The sequence below is a fragment of the Amia ocellicauda genome, chromosome 12, assembly GCF_036373705.1.
Source record: "Amia ocellicauda isolate fAmiCal2 chromosome 12, fAmiCal2.hap1, whole genome shotgun sequence".
Classification (NCBI taxonomy): Eukaryota; Metazoa; Chordata; class Actinopteri; order Amiiformes; family Amiidae; genus Amia; species Amia ocellicauda.
This window is the reverse complement of record NC_089861.1, coordinates 30,138,551-30,159,007: the sequence shown is the minus strand read 5'-3', so window position 1 is coordinate 30,159,007 and position 20,457 is coordinate 30,138,551. Positions and strand designations below refer to the sequence as shown.

General features: G+C 40.8%; 1 protein-coding gene across 1 annotated transcript; it reads right to left on the bottom strand.

The window, feature by feature from the left end:
• Positions 1-3,830: 3,830 nt before the first annotated feature.
• On the bottom strand, positions 3,831-15,399 carry tyrobp (transmembrane immune signaling adaptor TYROBP). The gene is made up of 5 exons (XM_066719265.1): positions 15,143-15,399; positions 9,547-9,567; positions 9,010-9,150; positions 6,670-6,728; positions 3,831-5,409 (listed from the first exon to the last, which is right to left on the bottom strand). Exons 1-5 carry the CDS (start codon positions 15,189-15,191, stop codon positions 5,353-5,355), a joined length of 327 nt encoding a protein of 108 aa, XP_066575362.1. The 5' UTR covers positions 15,192-15,399; the 3' UTR covers positions 3,831-5,352.
• Positions 15,400-20,457: the final 5,058 nt, after the last annotated feature.

Here is a 20,457-nt window from a genome sequence, read left to right as displayed (position 1 = left end):
ACCCTGATGGATGCACTTGGGTGCCCCACAGTGTGGTGACCCCTTCCTTTCTCATAGGTATAGTGAGCCCAGGAATAGTCTGTCCCCTCCACTGACTGCCAGTTCAGGGAGGGCTTCTTGTCATCGAGGTCAGAGGGCAGGATGTTCATCATGAAGGGGTCAAAGGCTATGTAATCGCTCAACATACCGCCTGCACAGTAGTAGAGGACTTGCACAGCCTGTGAAGAGGTGATGACCAGTGCAAGGGTCTGAGTCATTAAGATCTCCTTCCACTGCCCAGCCTTGAGGTCAGCGGCCTGGGTCTTGGGGCTGAACTAGTAAGTTACACGGGTGGGCTGAGAGGCGAAGACAAAGACTGAATCATAGAGGAACTGATACTCCAGAGGGGGCACGAATATGTTATAGATTACTTACAATAAATATACACACTTCCATGACTCTGTAAAGTGCAATAATTATTCAAAATGCATAACATATTCTAAACATAAAACAATATTCCACATTAAAAAGATTCCTCACTTCCTGCACACAGACTGTTTATGTGCAGTATAGAATATGACTGGTAACAGAACACTGAGGCGGTCATGAGCTGGTTGTATTCAGGACATTGTAATCTTATTCAGGGTGATATACAATATTAATATATAATATATAATAGTATATAATATTACCTACCTACATATTAATACATAATATATAATAAACACAGAAAGATACATAGACAGACAGATAGAGAAAAGGCAGAGTAATAGAGACCGACAGATCGATGGACGAATAAGAGTTCTCTCACCTTTGACAAGTCTTAGAATTGTCTGCCTCTCCTGACTACAAACACCTTTAAATATGCATCCAAAACATTCACCCCTCTTCTGCCCTTCCCTCCCATTCCCTCAACTCTTGTTCCAGTCCTCTCTTCCCTCCACCCTAGCTACCTCTGTCCTCTCTTCATCGCTTTGCTTTTGATAATATCCACCATGTGAAATATAAGATCATTCCAAACAAATGAATAAAACACCTTTAATGAGTCCCATATGCCAGTCCAGTTAAAGCAAACTAACAAAAGCTGTTCACTTTCAGAGTGTCAGATAGGATGTGCACAGACCCGCACCTGGCTTTATAGAACTGCTGTGTGGTCCAGTTCATCACTGAGGTTTTCTGTGGGTATATGTCGGTACACGTACTGCATGTACTAGTACTACTACTACTGCTACTACTCAAGGCTTGTAAAAGCAACGCAGTTTAACCGAAAACACAAACTGATGCATGTGCACCTGTGTGCTGCTATAATAGCCACTGCATTGCGCACACAGAAGTCGAGGTGTAGGTTTTGTTATTTGTATATACAGTGTATGTCTTTTATACCATAAAACATGCTGAGAATGTTCATGTACAGTATGTTGAAGATACTTAAATAAATATTTTCATAAATATTCATATCTCTACATGTTTACCTTTCACAGTACTTGCTGCAGTGTAGGCATAGTGGGTTAAGCAAGGGAAGTTTGTATAGTACATTGTGTTGCACACTTCTTGCATGCAGCAGGCTTTCAAGAAAAAAAAAGTGATATGAGTAATGGGGACCTGTGCCCCAGTAGAGCTTTATGTCTAGCAACGCCCCTGGCAAATGGAAATACTGCCTGATTTCCATAGAACTTCACTCAGTTCCTGTTAACTGATTATTCAAATCAAGAGAAGGCACAGTTAATCTAAAGGAGTGCTGACAATACATAAGAAAGCAGAAGCATAAGGAAGAGTAGTTTAATAAGAAAAGGCATAGAAGCCAGTGAAAAGCAACTGAGGAGACTTGGCTCCTGTATTATACATTTAGGTCTGAATATAAGAGGAACAAGTGATGGGGGAAATAGGAACCAGGAAGCTGACTCATAGTGAGTGCAGAGTGGGGAAGTGTTGAAACCTGTATGCTGAGAGGGGAAACTAATGCTATTTTTGGACAACTCTGAAAACATCTGGCAGAAGCATTGACACAGGGAGAAGAAGGGAGAAAGAGACTGGGACTGGGAGCAGAAGAGGAAATTAAGAATAGAATACAGAAGGGAGAAAATAGTTAAACAGGAGGAGTAGTGTCACACACTATAGCCAAATAGTGGTGCACCTCAATTGATTACACCACCCTCGATTGTTTGAGGGAGGGAACTCATGCCACCCAAAGTGCATCTTGTGGCCGAAAAAAAGTATATTTATGACAACTGCTTATTCTGTATCAATGTGTTACTTCCTTAATACATTGTTGACGTATTTATTTAATTATATTGCTGTTTTTAAATTAAAATGTGTTTGTGGCTTGTGATAATTGTGGTAAAAGGGGTCTTATTATTTGATGCCCGGATTTGCGGCCCACTGATTAATTTTCCATGCTCACCAGTGATTTAGAGCAACAGTAGCAGTACTAGCAGTAGCAGTAAAAGTAGAAGCAACTGCATTCTAATAGTAGTAGTAATACAAATAATAGTAATTATAGTCGTAGAAGTAACAACAGTAATTAGGGGGTGGATGCCAGACCCCCTTACTGACAAATGGGCACACAGCAGGAATCAGCACTATTGTCTGCAAACCCCCATCACTGAATTTCAATTGAAGTCTCAGCACTGCAAGACATTATACATTACACTGACCAGTCATAATATTATGACCACTGACAGGTGAAGTGAATAACACTGATAATCTCGTTATCATGGCACCTGTCACTGGGTGGGATATATTAGACTGCAAGTGAACATTGTATCCTCAAAATGTATGTGTTAGAAGCAGGAAAAATGGGCAAGTGTAAGGATCTGAGCGACTTTGACAAGAGCCAAATTGTGATGACTAGATGACTGGGTCAGAGCATCTCCAAAACTGTAGCTCTTGTGGGGTGTTCCCGGTCTGCAGTGGTCAGTACCTATCAAAAGTGGTCCAAGGAAGGTAAAGCGGTGAACCGGCGACAGGGTCATGGGCGGCCAAGACTCATTGATGCACGTGGGGAGAGAAGGCTGGCCCGTGTGGTCCGATCCAACAGACGAGCTACTGTAGCTCAAATTGCTGAAAAAGTGAATGCTGGTTCTGATAGAAAGGTGTCAGAACACACAGTGCATCACAGCTTGTTGCGTACGGGGCTGCGTAGCTGCAGACCAGTCAGGGTGCCCATGCTTAATTTGCTTTGCCTACTTATAAAATTATATTGTATATATTATATCAATTTCTTGACAGTAATTGCCAATTAATAAGTAATTTATATTTGATTCCATTTTAATATTAAAGCAATAGGTTTTATTAAATTAAATATGAAGTATTGTAAAATGTTTTGCTGTAGATAAGGTTTGTTTAGTTTTGAAAGTAAATGAACCAATCAAATGTGAATGTTTGTCAATGCAAGGAGTGATATCATGGAGCTTGCCTTTCAACAAACATCATAAAACTTTCAAAGTATTTCATTTGTGAGACCTGCTTGTAAAACAAAATTTTTTTTTTTGTGAAAACAATCCTAATATGTTTTTAATGTTTTCAGTATTCCAGGCCTGTCATTCCATGTCATTCTACACAATATTAGGCAGGTGGTCATAATGTTATGGCTGATCGGTGTATGTGTGTGTATATATATATATATTAACATACTTTATATATATCTTTGTGGCTGTGTGTGTCAAAATGAAATACAATTAGTCACAATCACATGACCTAGATAGTTTGTATATACAAGATAAGCGACCAAAGTGCATAAAGTCCAGTAAGTATTTTTAACCCTAAATGATTAGAGAGGTCAGTTTTTCAGTCATGATTTTACTGTTTACTGCAGCCTAAAGTTCTGTCAAACAATGCAGAGACATACAATATTGATGAATCACAGTTAATTTAATGTAGATGTTTAAATATGCAAACATTATTCACAATTTCAGAAAGCTACAAAGGATCTGTACAGCACAATCTTAAAAGGCTTTGTTGAAATATTTCACAAATTGCATAGATTACATATAATGCAGTAATTTTGGAATCAATTAGAAACACGTACAGTACTGTGTAAAAGTTTTAGACGTGTGAAAAAATGCTGTAAAGTAAGAATGTTTTCAAAAATAGACATGTTAATAGATTATGTTTATCAATTAACTAAATGCAAAGTGAGTGAACATAAGAAAAATCTAAATCAAATCCATATTTGGTGTGAGTACCCTTTGCCTAAAACTTTTGCACAGTACTGTGCATGTGTGTGTATATATACACTGTATACAAATAAATTACAAAACATACATTTTGAATATAGGGAATACATTTGTCCAGTTACAATTCATTTCAGAAATATTATCTGAATACTAAATATATATTCTTATTTAGTACAATATATTTTCTTCTATTTTCAAGCTGTACTTACAAATGTACTTTGAAATGGCATTTTACTTGATTCTTGCTTTTAACTCTTTGCAATCTGATTAGACGTCATCCGGGACATCTCTGAAATCATAAAGACTGCATAGACTGAATGTGTAGCACTTATGTATTAGTCCAAACAGCTAAGGAAGCTTAACTACTCGGAAAAAGAGAAGGCTATTGAGTTGTTTTTGCACTGTATCTCCAGAAATGTGTAATTCACGTGCCAACTGAAGAGAAGTCCAATGGACACATGAGCACAGGGCAACCTGTTGGAATTGGACAGTCTCTCACTGTGGGGGAGGGAGGAACCCTGGTGTTGACATCGGTTATGGACAGCCTGACTGGATATATGAGTGGCATTGGCGACCGTGTTTCAGAGGGCGGAGTCTGTCAAGTACCAGTCACTGACCTGATTTTGGAATCTTGGCCATCCCCTCATGGCCCTCTCACACACTCTCTTTCCCATGTCTTGTCCTTGACCTTCATCCGCATCTACTGATGACTCTCAGGGCAACTCCAAGCATAGTTCGTATGTTCAGAACCCCCCCTGATTGGACTCCATTTCCCATCTGACAAACCTCATACAGTACGCCAAAAGACTGGTCCCTTGACACCGGACTGGACTGCACAGTATCCCTCCTGCTGTCGCTCAGAAGGATTGCCACAGTATTCAAGTTTTCAAATCCAATGTTTATTTTTTTTAAGGTGGTTTGAGAAAAAATGTAAACATGAAGAGTCTTAATTACCATGAGGCTGAGGGGTAGGGGCGGGGATTGGCGGGATCTGGGGACAAATGTGTTGTAATGAATCTTTTGTTTTGGATACTTACATTTCTTTAAATAAAAAAAGGAATACAGTGGCATAGGCCAATAGTAGGCCTATACTAGACCCTATTAAACTTGTGGTCCACCCCACTACCAAAGCCCTGTGTCCGCTTCCTTGTTAATGCTCAGTGTCAATAATTACAACCCCCGCAACTCCGCCCGCTGCTCACTTCTGTGGCTGCCTCAGATCGCTGTACACATCGCTTCTTGTGCCTTGGAGTTCCTGTTAAAAGCACAGAAAGACAGGTGGGGAAGCGATCAGAGAAGTGGTCTGCAACATCTGGTGTTTGTGAAACCCCCAGGCCCACTCCTTTGAGTTCAACTAATTATAGTGCCACTTAGTCAAGACTGGAACTTCTTGGACTTTCTGATCTTTATGCAATCGCATGTAGTCATCTGATTTAGTTACCATGCCTGGAGGGGCAGCAACCATTATGCCTAGGCCTTAAGTTGTGGACCTACAGAGATGTATTCTCTTCTATAACCATCTCTGTTATCCTAGAGTAGTTTTTAACTCCTCTGTGCTTAATGGTTTGAATTTTCTTCTCTGCTCTTTTGCATTAACTGGTGTCCCATCCTGGGTGTATTTCTGCCTTACGCCCTATGCCTGCCACAGGATCGGCTCCAGCTTCCCTCGGCACCCTCACCAGGATAAGCGGTTTCAAAAATGTATGGATGGATGGATGCTCTGTTGCATTACCAATAAGCATTATTGTTCTGTCATTATTACTATTATCAATTTCTGAATCTACACTTCTCTGTTTGTCTCACTGTATGAAGTGCTTGCTGTTCAGCAGCTTGCTGTGTTAGGGAGATGCACTGCATAAATCCTGATGATTATTATATAAATTGACTGGGAAAACACTGAATGAGTCCATTAAGCATGCACTCTCATGTGCCCCATGACAAATCTACATGACACTGTCTCATTCAGAAATACTGATGCTAACCACTCTACTTCCTGGGTAATATTAGGATCATGTGACCCCTCTTTGCACAGCTCAGTTTGTGACAGTAAAGTCTTAGAATGAGTCTAAGGGCTGAAGCAGTCTTGAACTGTCTTGAACAAAACATTGTTGCGCCTTTACATCCAGCTGTGGGTCCAAAGTAATTTTGTCTCGCAGTGTCTCCTGCATTGTGGGGCCCTCTGAGCACCCAAGCCGTGAAGCAAAGTGAGCACAAATTTGACATATCTGAAATTAAAGTTATCTTCCCAGATAGAAAGAACTGAAACCAACTTGATATGGGTCTGAAAAGCCACTGCTGAGAAACAGATGGTCTGGTTGCAATTGTCACCAGAAGCAAAGCAAATTAAAGCCCTATGTATATCTCTGTTCCACAGAATTACGCATAATAGTCTCAGCAGCTGTTTATAGATTGCTCTTTATTTCTTATGAAAAAAAGCAGTCAGTTTGAAAACAATACCTTTATAATCATAGCATGTAAATTTAAATCACTGATACAATGCTGAAGTGGACTGTACCTGGTACGTGGCCTCCAGGTCATCTTGTTTGTTTCTTCTCACTGCCACATTTCCTTTGCCTGGTGGCAGCAAGCAATGGGGTGGGGGTTGAGACAGCAAAAGAGAAAAGGGATGAGATCAGGGGATATTTACAGTGAGGGAAAAAAGTATTTGATCCCCTGCTGATTTTGTACGTTTGCCCACTGACAAAGAAATGACCAGTCTATAATTTTAATGGTAGGTGTATTTTAACAGTGAGAGACAGAATAACAACAAAAAAATCCAGAAAAACGCATTTCAAAAAAGTTATGAATTGATTTGCATGTTAATGAGGGAAATAAGTATTTGACCCCTTCGACTTAGTACTTGGTGCCAAAACCCTTGTTGGCAATCACAGATATCAGACGTTTCTTGTAGTTGGCCACCAGGTTTGCACACATCTCAGGAGGGATTTTGTCCCACTCCTCTTTGCAGATCCTCGTCATTAAGGTTTTGAGGCTGACGTTTGGCAACTCATACCTTCAGCTCCCTCCACAGATTTTCTATGGGATTAAGGTCTGGAGACTGGCTAGGCCACTCCAGGACCTTAATGTGCTTCTTCTTGAGCCACTCCTTTGTTGGCTTGGCTGTGTGTTTTGGGTCATTGTCATGCTGGAATACCCATCCACGACCCATTTTCAATGCCCTGGCTGAGGGAAGGAGGTTCTCACCCAAGATTTGACGATACATGGCCCTGTCCATCGTCCCTTTGATGAGGTGCAGTTTTCCTGTCCCCTTAGCAGAAAAACACCCCCAAAGCATAATGTTTCCACCTCCATGTTTGACGGTTCTTGGGGTCATTCCTCCTCCTCCAAACACGGCGAGTTGAATTGATGCCAAAGAGCTCGATTTTGGTCTCATCTGACCACAACACTTTCACCCAGTTTCATGTTGCGGGCGCTGCAGGATTTCAGTCCTTCACGGCGTAGTGTGTTACCAATTGTTTTCTTGGTGACTATGGTCCCAGCTGCCTTGAGATCATTTACAAGATCCTCCCGTGTAGTTCTGGGCTGATTCCTCACCGTTCTCATGATCATTGAAACTCCACGAGGTGAGATCTTGCATGGAGCCCCAGACCGAGGGAGACTGACAGTTATTTTGTGTTTCTTCCATTTGCGAACAATCGCACCAACTGTTGTCACCTTCTCACCAAGCTGCTTGGCGATGGTCTTGTAGCCCATTCCAGCCTTGTGTAGGTCTACAATCTTGTCCCTGACATCCTTGGACAGCTCTCTGGTCTTGGCCATGGTGGAGAGTTTGGAATCTGATTGATTGATTGCTTCTGTGGACAGGTGTCTTTTATACAGGTAACGAGCTGAGATTAGGAGTACTCCCTTTAAGAGAGTGCTCCTAATCTCAGCTCGTTACCTGTATAAAAGACACCTGGGAGCCAGAAATCTTGCTGATTGATAGGGGATCAAATACTTATTTCCCTCATTAACATGCAAATCAATTTATAACTTTTTTGAAATGCGTTTTTCTGGATTTTTTTGTTGTTATTCTGTCTCTCACTGTTAAAATACATCTACCATTAAAATTATAGACTGATCATTTCTTCGTCAGTGGGCAAACGTACAAAATCAGCAGGGGATCAAATACTTTTTTCCCTCACTGTACTTGTGTTTTGCATGTTTATCTACCCAATATCTGTCTAAACTTCCACCCATAGACCATAAAGTGATCAGTGTATTTCTGCATCTTTCTAGCTGTTTATCTTAATAAAAAAAAATGTTGGATATTATTATAAAGGAAGGTGAAAGTTTATAGTCATGTTTGCCACCGGGGCGACTGACAGTTCGCACAAGAAGCATTTCAAAGCTTTGCAAAGTGCAGTAATGCAATCAGTACAATGAGGTAACGTGCAGACATAATAGAGTCCCAGGCATGCACAACATAGGAGTAGTTGCATAAGTAACGAAAGAAGTGCTAACAATACAGAAGTAATCAGGAGCATAAGAAGCATAGTTAAATAAGAAAGTGCATAAAACCAATAGTGCTGAGCATCACAGGAGATTAGGCTCCTGTACAGACTAAATAGATGTGTCATGAATAATCATTACTTCAAAACATTACCTACCTACCAAATCATCACCCCTATCAATAGCTGGAACCCAAACAATGGAAGTTTTATGGGGGAATCCAAATCTAATCCTAGGGCCAGAGTACTGCACATTTTTCAGGTGTCTCTCCATCAACAAATTCTGACCCTGCTACAGGACTTGGGTCAATCAAGGCTATGCCAGCCTAGAGCAAGTCAGAATATAAATACTGTACATACACCTGTAAATGCACATATGTACACACACACAAGCATACACCGACCTTCCAGTGCCTCCAGTTGGCTTTTCTTCATGCGGGAGACTAGGCAAAACACAGAGAGCGCGATGAAGAGGGTGAGTATGATGTCACCCACGATGATGGCCACCGCCGTGCCTATATCCAGATGGTAGCAAGACTGGCAGTCTGAATCACATAGAGAGAGAGAGAGAGAGAGAGAGAGAGAGAGAGAGAGAGAGAGAGAGAGAGAGAGAGAGAGAGAGAGAGAGAGAGAGGGTGAGGGAGGGGAAGAGGGTGTGGGTGAATTAAAAAGAGGGTGACAAGGAGATATACAAGCGGTGGGGGTGAAGTACAAGAAGCAGGAGAGAAAGGTTGAGAGGGACGAGGATGAATAGGGAAAGCAGAGGAAGAGATTCAGAGTGCTTCACACTCAGACAATTATGCTACAAAGCATAAACTAAATAATCAAATCAGTTGGATGAGTTAAAATGCAAACATCTTAATAAATGTATGGATAATTATTAAATTGATTTAGCTCATAGATGGGTAGGGAACCCAGTTATTTAAATGCAGTGTACTTACATTGCTGGGCAGCCACATGACCTTGAAAGAAAGGGAAAAAAATATATAATTAAATTAAAAAATAAAGTGAAATTGTTTAAAATCCCATGCAGACACCAATTTCTTGATGGATATATTAAGGAAGATCACTTGGATCTAGTCAGTCAACCTCCTCACCTTATTCTGATCTCTCCATTTCAATTCCACTGAAATCTACCTCACTGTCCCCCTCTTCTTCCACTAAGAATGTAGGTGTCACCCTTGATCCAGTGCTCTCCTACACTCAGCACATCCCCACACTGATACGCACCAGCCGGTTCTTCCTGAGCAACATACACAAAATATACAAGTTTTCTCACCAACTACTCGACACAGCTGCTTGACCAGATCCTAGTTCACTCCCACTCCCTACTCCACTGCTCTGCTCCCTCCACTGACTCACAATCTTGGCTCACATACAGTTCAAGACATTGACCCTCACCTCATCATTGTCTCGACCAGACTGCACTGGACCTGAACTTGATCCAGTGCAGTTTGGTAGAAGGAGACAATGCTCCACAACACATTGTTTGGTCAATTTAGTCGACTATACAGTATGTACAATGGTGTCAACAGACTTTGCAAAAGCCCTTGACTGTGTAGACCACGCATAGCAGTCCAATGCCTTCTCAATCAAGGAGTGTTTACGTGATTATGCAAATCAACCCAGAGACTATTGGAGACCGGCTGCGATTTGAGACACGGCGGCTATTGGAAGTTTTACTGTATACAATTTATTGTGTAAAGTTTGTTTTATTATTTTTGTAGCGATCTGGGACTGGGTGGGGGGGGTGCATGTGCATGTATATACAGTATGGCAGCCATTCCATTCCAGTGTCTGGAATTCCAACACAGGCATAGCTCATTCTACTGAATGAGGTACTGATTAGGTGATCACCTGAACCAAATCTTATTTAATGAGGAAAAATATAAAAAACACTGCTGTGGTCATCACTATTCTCTTGCAATAGGACCAGATGGATGGCAAAAACAGTGCTAGTAGTACCTCAAAAGTAATTGGAGTCAAAAAATAACTATTGACCATGCCAAAAGAGTTTTGAGTGAGGAAAAGCAGACATTGGGGACAACAAAGCTACAGACCGGCAGAGGGCGAAAACGACTCTCAATAAACAAGATGACCGGCAATATCACTCAACAACCGTAGGATGACATCAAGTGACCTACAAAAAGATTGTCAAACAGCAGCTGGGTGAAGTGCATGGCAAGGACTGTTCAAAACAGGCTCCTAGGGGCAGGGCTGAAGTCATGCAAAGCTAGAAAAAAGCCCTTCATCAATGAGAAGCAAAGAAGAGTCAGGCTGAGGTTTGCAAAAGACCATAATGATTGGACCGTAGAGGACTGGAGTAAGGCCATCCTCTCTGATGAGTCCAATTTTCAGCTTTGCTCAACACCTGGTTGTCTAATGGTTAGACGGAGACCTGGAGAGGCCTACAAGCCACAGTGTCTCGCACCCACTGTGGAATTTGGTGGCGGATGGGTGATGATCTGGGGGTGCTTCAGCAAGGCTGGAATCGGGCAGATTTGTCTTTGTGAAGGACACATGAATTAAGCCAGGTACAGGTAACCTGTACAGGTGGACAGGTGTCTTTTATACAGGTAACGAGCTGAGATTAGGAGCACTCTCTTAAAGGGAGTGCTCCTAATCTCAGCTCGTTACCTGTATAAAAGACACCTGTCCACAGAAGCAATCAATCAATCAGATTCCAAACTCTCCACCATGGCCAAGACCAAAGAGCTGTCCAAGGATGTCAGGGACAAGATTGTAGACCTACACAAGGCTGGAATGGGCTACAAGACCATCGCCAAGCAGCTTGGTGAGAAGGTGACAACAGTTGGTGTGAAGCAGATCATTTAAGTCCTGTAAATTGCAAGGTGGGGCCTCCATGGATCAGACTTGTTTGTCCAGCACATCCCACAGTTGCTCAATTGGATTGAGATCTGGGGAATTTGGAGGCCAAGTCAACACCTTGAACTTGTGATTCATCAGACCAGGCCACCTTCTTCCATTGCTCTGTGGTCCAGTTCTAATGCTCACGTGCCCATTGTAGGCGCTTTCGGCAGTGGACAGGGGTCAGCATGGGTACCCTGACTGGTCTGTGGCTACGCAGCCCCATACGCAACAAACTGCGATGCACTGTGTGTTCTGACACCTTTCTATCAGAACCAGCATTCACTTTTTCAGCAATTTGAGCTACAGTAGCTTGTCTGTTAGATCGGAACACACGGGCCAGCCTTTGCTCCCCACGTGCATCAGTGAGCCTTGGCCGCCCATGACCCTGTTGCCGGTTCACTGCTTTTCCTTCCTTGGACCACTTTTGATAGGTACTGACCACTGCAGACCGGGAACACCCCACAAGAGCTGCAGTTTTGGAGATGCTCTGACCCACTCGTCTAGCCATCACAATTTGGACCTTGTCAAAGTCGCTCAGATCCTTACGCTTGCCCATTTTTCCTGCATCGAACTCATCAAATTTGAGGACAAAATGTGCACTAGCTGCCTAATATATCCCACACACTGACAGGTGCCATGATAACGAGATTATCAGTGTTATTCACTTCAGCTGTCAGCTGTGTGTGTGTGTGTGTGTGTATGTATATGTATGTATGTATGTATGTGTGTGTGTGTATGTATATGTATATATATATATATATATTAGTGTTTACTGTAATAACGCATTGTTAAAAGTAACTATGTAACTTGTACTCCGAGCACTTTTTATATTACAAATTTAAAGTTGGTCGAATACAGCATTTATGTTAATTATGTGAACTATCAGAATAATTGTACAGCTTTTTCTCAGCAACAAAAGAGAAGACCTAATTTGAGCGTGTTGTGTGTATGTGTATGTGCGTGTGGCTGTGAGTGTGGTGCTTCAGTATAGCAAAATACCTGGCATAAATGTTTGAGAATGTTTCATTCGAAAATAATACTGTTGAAAGTGTTTTATTCACGTAGGTAACATTATATGATTACATGTATTTTCGTTGTTGTTATTATGATAATATTGTTGTTGCTATTTCACTGAAATGAATACCATTTTAAAAGATGCCACCGTATGCATTGATTTATGTTTATTTTTGCTAAAGTAACATGTTTTTAAAATCTTTGTTATTTATGATAGGATATGATATAATTGAGAGCCACTGACTGAGAGCGATATGGTTGAATTTCTGTGGGTGAGAAGGACCTGCTAGAAATGAAAGATACAGATACTGTTTTTATCCCGGGTCTGCTGTTGAAGAAAATCTACTTGACACTCAGCAGAGGTATTATTATTTGCAGATTACATGGCCAGACTCTCGTGTTTTTTTTTTTTTTTTTTTGTTCTTGTCGCTTCTGCTTTCTATGTCATGTGTCGCTATCTTCCGGAATGGCATCCGTCTAACTGACAAAAACGTTTTTTTTTTTTTTTTTTCGTTTTTTTTTTTTTTTTTTTCTTACTTAAAGGTAGCTATCTGATCTCATACAACTGTCCCGACAATTCATGCGAATGTGATTATAATATTATACTAAATGTTTTTGTTTGTTTGTTTATCTATTACATGCAAAAGAAGTACCTTTAAACTATATCTAAGTTCCAAAGCAGATGGCGCAGATATTTTTGCTTATCTAAAGCTGTTCATGATCGGAGGTGAGTCAGGGTACTGGACAGAAATGTTTTCTACAAAACAAAACATGTGACTATATTTGTGTGTGTGTGACTGTATGTTATTGCCCGTGTCTCATAAGCTTTCGTGAAACCGTCATTCAGTCATAAGGATTGTGACACAATCAGCACAAAGCAAGAAGAGGTGGCAATAAAAGCTCTTTAAATGATTCTTGCCAGCGTGATTTGATTGATTGAGATTTCTGTAATATGTTCTACTCCAGGAAAGAAACACACCGCTCTCACAAACTCATATTCACAAAACGTTGCTTGTTTAACACCCGTTTCTTTTCCATCGCAATGCCGCCCACACTTTCCAAAACTCAAGACCCCTCTGCTGGGCACTTCAATGTTACTTCTGTAATGAGAATCTTCATACTTTGCGTTGTTAAATAACGGCTCACTGCAAATTAAATTCGGTAACAATGTTTTATACAGCAGTGGCATGTATGAAGTATTTGTAAACTATATTTGATTAATTAAAAATAAATACAAACAGAAATAAAAGTGAAATTACAACATGTGGTTGCAATGGTAAGGGACAGGTATTAATGGGTATGTGCTGATGATTGACAGGACGTTATTAATAATTGGTGGCTTCTTCGTTCTGATATGTACAATTAATTAACATATGAAAATTTGATCCATAAAAGCGATTTCAGTGACAGAAATAGTATATAGGCTAGTACAGAGACGTTTTATAGGGGGTGTTTCATAGCAGTGGTTCTCAAACATGTCCTGGAGTACCACCTGCCCTGCTTTTTGTTTTTGTTCCAACCGAGCTCTCAATTACTTAATTGAACCCTTAATTTAAGTAATTTTATTACATTTGACTCTACATTGTGTAACTGATCAAAGTTGTCTCATTAATACTTTCCTTATACAATTGTATACTTAACTTAGAACCCCTACTGTTAAAAATAATGAAAAGGCTCTGATTTAGGAAATTATTAGTTCAACTAAGGGTTCAATTAAGTAATTGAAAGCTGTTTGGAACAAAAACCAGCAGGGTAGGTGATACTCCAGGACAGGTTTAGAACCACTGTTTTATATCATAGTGCACCCTAGTGTAGAATGATATAGTGTAGTGAAGTGTCCTATGGTACAGTGTACTACAATACAGTGCAGTGCAATGTGGTGTAGAATACTGTACTGTACATTAGTGTACTAATGAATTGAGGTATGTAGTGCAGTCCTGTGTAATGCAGTGTATTCAGGGCTGGTGCAACCATTATGCAAACTAGGCAGTCGCTTAGAGGGTCACCATTGTATTTTCTTGGTGGGGGGCTACAATTTCTAAACTATAAAAGTAATTTAGCTTAATATTTAGTCAATGTGTGCAGGCCAAAGCTGACCTCTCTCCCGTACCTGTCCTGGCAGCTAGGGGGGGCATGAATTGGAGTACCCCCTGCCCTACTGTTTTTTGTTTGCTGTTGTACCTTTGAGCAGTAAAATTCCCAGCTGTATAATTGGGTACAAATGTAAGTTGCCCTGGATAAGCCAAATGACAAATAATGTAATGTAATGTTACAACCTAATTATATAATTGGATGGTATATTGCATTGTTAGGTCAATTAAGGATTAAGGAAAACTTTGAGAATACTGTACTATAGTGTACTGCAATGTACTAAACTGTACCTTGACACTCATTCAGCCTTTCCGTGTTAGTATTTAAAATTACATAATTTCGACATGGCATTCCCCTTCTCAGCTCAATTTAGCACAATAAAAATATTGACTGGCTTTACTTCCCTTTCTCTCCATTTATTTTGGTTTATACATCAACCACTCTCCAAAGAAAAAATGTAAAATGACTTCAAAAACCTACCAAAACTAACAAAAAAACACACACATAAACTCAACAATTACAAAAACACAACCCACTTAGTAGTTCATGAGAATGACTTACCAAACAGCCCAACCAGGGGAGGTAGAAGACACAAGGACAATCTGCCCATCTCAGGCCGATGCAGAGAGGAATAAAGAAGAGAGATGAAGAAAAGAGAGGAGAGGGCAGGTGTTGAGGGGATCTAAGTGAAGAGGAGAGGAGAGTAGAGCAGTAGGAGCCCGACTCTGGCACAGACTGTGTTAGTCCTAAACGTCTCGACTGGCTGAATTCTCCTGCCCTGATCTCGCTGTGCTGCACTGAGGAGTGACGGTCAACTATTAGCTGGTGAGTCTCTGAAAGGGAGGAAGTGTGCAAGTTTCTGTTCTGGGCTGTGAGATCACAGGCCGTTCACTGGTCCCTACCTCTTCCCCTATCTGTAGTGACATAACACACAACTTGCCGCACTTCACACTCATACACCAACTCACTGCACTCAGAGACACGCACAGACCCACTATGCCCACACATACAATAAGTCTGTCTCTCTCACACACTCTCTGGGTAACCACATAGTGTCTTGTAATCATTGATCTGGGCTGATGGAAGAAAACAAAATGAGAGTTGACTGGGAAAATGAGAGTCAAGTCTTGTGTGATCAAAATTAAAAATCTGTTTGAGCCTGTAACAATATACGGTGAGGTGGACATCTACAATATAAAATGCATACATATTGTAAATTAAAATAATGTACAATATATCCCATATGTTTTAGATATCCAATACAAGGTGTGGGGGTCAGGTGGTGGCATATGAAAAGCATAAACTCTACTCATGACCACAATATATTAAAAATATATATTGGTTCCATATGGGGAGATGGCCAGTGCTCATAAAAACACTGCAGAACCAAGAAGCACAGAAGAAGTGCCTGTGAGTGGATCTCCTGCAGTGTGGCGAGTTAACGTTGTTGAGCACTGCGTATGTCACAGCCTCCAGGGCTACAGTGCAGGCACCTGTCTCTTTGGATGGTCAGGGTGTGCACTAATCTGAGAACTCAATCTCACGCCAGCATGCAGATAACGCAGCTTTGCACAAGGTTCTCTTATCTCAGTGGATGGCTCAAGAAACATACTATAAAAAATTAAAATAAATAAAAAAGCTATTCAGGTCAGCCTGCTTGTGGTCACACATTACCATGGTTACCAACCAATCTCTCTCTCCCCCCGCCAAGCACAACCTGAAATCAGGTCAGGAAGCCTCTGTCCACTCCAGGGCTTTGAGAACAGCTCACCAGCGGAAGTGAGACTGCGTTGCACTCATGTAACCTCTGCAGTCTAGAGGCGCTGCTCTGGCTGCACTCTGAAGGGCTGAAATGGCGCAGTACAGGTAAGGAGTATAGAAAGTTTTAGCTCTGAGAACATGACATTACAGGACACTCAGAAGTCCAGTCTCTATAGTCCTTGCGCAGTTAATTTTGAAAAACTGATTTATTTTTAAATATTTTTCCTCTGGGAACTACAGAGACAGGGTGATAAAGGTTAGGATTGTGGTGTAGTACTGCTGCTGATATATTTTCTGTTTCTTAAGTAAACTTTCTTTGTGATTTGAAGATTATAGTTGTTTTATGAAGTGACACCCAGACCGAAAACTACTGCAAAGCGTTTATAAGACAATGTTTATGCAATCTTTTATAAATCCAGTGTTGAAGGTCCTCTCCTTGATTTCCCCCCAAACTGGTCCTAAAAATCCCCTAAATCAGAAAATTTCCCCCACCTTTCAGAGAAGGTGTATTGAGGTCTTGGGGGGGTGGGCGGGTGCTGATGAAGTAAGGTGGGGTGGGGTGCTGATGAACTAAGGGCAAGGGGTAGGGGGGTGCTGTACAAATGTGGTCCGGTGGGGGGGAGGGCATAGGTTGGCTGATGGGGGTTTAGGGGTGTTGAGGAAGTAAGGTGGGGGGGGGTTAGGGTGTTAATGAAGTAAGGTCCGAGGGTGGGGGGGTGCTGTAGAAGTGTGGTCCGGAGGGGGTGCTGATGTAGTCAGGTCCGGGGAGGGTACTGGGTTGGGGGCATAGGTGCCGACTACGTGGGGGCTCAAGGGCTCAGCCCCCCTTGGAATTTTGATGAGTTACTTAATCAATAAAGGAAGAAAATAAAACAAACACTCTCCACCCGCTCCTACCGGAGAAAAAACCGTCAGCTCATGCAAATTATTTTATCTGACAGTGGTCGTGTCAGACAGCGCCCCCCACCCCCCCGGGAATTTCAAAACTCAATGCCTATGGTTGGGGGTACTGGTGAAGTGAACTCTTATTCAGAGCACTGAGGGCAATTTACAATCATGAACATAATCCCGAGCTGAGATTAGGAGCACTCTCTATGTGCTCAAGAAAGCAAATGTACAGGCCCGTCTGAAGTTTGCCAATGAACATCTGAATGATTCAGAGGAGAACTGGGTGAAAGTGTTGTGGTCAGATGAGACCAAAATCGAGCTCTTTGGCATCAACTCAACTCGCCGTGTTTGGAGGAGGAGGAATGACCCCAAGAACACCATCCCCACCGTCAAACATGGAGGTGGAAACATTATGCTTTGGGGGTGTTTTTCTGCTAAGGGGACAGGACAACTGCACCGCATCAAAGGGACGATGGACGGGGCCATGTACCGTCAAATCTTGGGTGAGAACCTCCTTCCCTCAGCCAGGGCATTGAAAATGGGTCGTGGATGGGTATTCCAGCATGACAATGACCCAAAACACACAGCCAAGGCAACAAAGGAGTGGCTCAAGAAGAAGCACATTAAGGTCCTGGAGTGGCCTAGCCAGTCTCCAGACCTTAATCCCATAGAAAAACTGTGGAGGGAGCTGAAGGTTCGAGTTGCCAAACATCAGCCTCAAAACCTTAATGACGAGGATCTGCAAAGAGGAGTGGGACAAAATCCCTCCTGAGATGTGTGCAAACCTGGAGGCCAACTACAAAAAAACGTCTGACCTCTGTGATTGCCAACAAGGGTTTTGCCACCAAGTACTAAGTCGAAGGGGTCAAATACTTATTTCCCTCATTAACATGCAAATCAATTTATAACTTTTTTGAAATGCGTTTTTCTGGATTTTTTTGTTGTTATTCTGTCTCTCACTGTTAAAATACACCTACCATTAAAATTATAGACTGATCATTTCTTTGTCAGTGGGCAAACGTACAAAATCAGCAGGGGATCAAATACTTTTTTCCTTCACTGTACATACACTATACTGAGATGCATACACTATAGACATATACATACATACTGTAATACATACACTACATACCGAGACATATATACTACATACTGAAATGCATACAGTGAGATACTTCCGCATACAGTGAGATTTCATTTCCGTTTACACTGAGATTTCACATCCATTTACACTGAGATTTGACATCTGTTTAAACTGTTTAAAGTATCTCACTTTATACATTTCAGTATGTAGTGTATACGTCTCAGTATGTAGTATATGCACTTTAGTATGTAGTGTATGCATTTCATTATATAATGTATGCGTCTCAGTATACAGTGCATGCGCTTCTCAGTATATAGTGTATGCATCTCAGTATAGTGTATGTACCACGGGGTGAATTATGTCCCTAATGGCGCCTCATACTAATTGAAATGGATAAGGAATAATAATAATAATAATAATAATAATAATAATAATAATAATAATAATAATAACAACAAATAGGTTTTTTTGTTTTTTTTTCTATTAATGTAATCTATTAATATATACTATAATAAGTTACTGATAAACAACCTGCAAAAAGCTTCACGTCTCTCTTGATTGGGTGTTTTTGGGTTTGAGCTGAATGCCACTGATAATGATTTAGTAACCAGTTAGTGAGATTAAATAGTCTGCTTCAAATATACCACAAGAGGGCAGATTTCTCCTAATCATGATTTAAACTTCATAATAAAATGGAAACATATATGGATGCCCATTTCCGCCACAGAAAAAAAAAAATCATTTTTTTTTTCTCCAGGTCAATTTGCTATCTCATAATTATGACTTAATATCTTGTTATTACGACTTAGTATCTCATAATTATGGCTTACTGTAATGGGGACTGGGCATGCGTCAACAGGACGGTTGCAATGGCAGCAGTCAGGTTTCAATTAAAATCAAGTATGTCAGTTAGCATAGTGGTTAAGATGTGCCCCTTTATCTTTGGAGTTGTGTGTTCGATTCCTGATGGTGCAGATGTGATTTCTTTTCTATGGATTTATTTTATTATGAAAAAAATATATAAATATAATTCCCTGGAGTTAAATGGTATCGGAGTAGAACGAACGAGTATGAGGCAACTAATAAGGCTTATACACAGATTCTCCTAATTAGAATTACGGTTCAGTGAACAAAGACCATTGCTATACAGTTACAGTGGACCATTAATCGAATTCAGGCAAACTAACAAATCAATAATAATAATAATAATAATAATAATAATAATAATGGGGCATCCACATATGCACTGACTTTGTTAAGAAATCAATAAATTAGAAATAACATCAGCCCAATCAGGAATTTTACCTGCCCAGTCCCCGTTACAGTAAGTCATAATTATGAGATAGCAAATTGACCAAAAATAAAAAATTGGTACATTTTTTTTTTCTTTCGTGGCAGAAATGGGCTTAACAAGATCATCATTATCATGATTTATTTCTTAGCAGATGCCTTTATCCAGGGTGACTTTACGTTTACACAATAAGCATTAAAAAAGTGGTTCAATGAGGTTCAAGATTGTGGGGGTCTCCAGCCCTGGTATTGGCTTGACTTTGCAATACAACCCACTTATTTACATCAGTAGGCTAACTGACTCATTTAAAGGCAAAAACAGCATCCTGAACCCCAATGCTAACAAACTCCAACATCTCAAGCTAGCCCCACACAAGTCATCATCCACTTCAGTTTAGACAGGATTGAATTCTAATTTGATATCTGTATTTAATTTGAATCATATCATAGCTAAATTCCTCAAAATAAAACTCTCTAAGTGGCCTAACCCTTTGACCATGGGTGTCCAACATGCAGCTTGTGGGCAGAACACAGCCTGCTTGACCCTGGGGTGTTGCCCACCTGAGATTTTTAGCAATGTTTTTTTTAGTTTTTACCTAAATAGCTAACATACATGAACTAGCAGACCAGTAGGGCCTTACCACGGAAGAGGTTCGAGAGATAATCTCAACAAAAGTCTTCGAAAAGTTACGTTCAAGCACTTTTATGCAGACCAGACAGGAGAGAAAGATAACAGGGCCCACGTCTGTCGTGTGATGAGTGGAAGCTCAGTTTCTGCATGATTACTGGGCGGGAAGTCCCATATATGATCAAAAGACAGTAAAATTAAGGCATATGTAATGTTTAAGATAAG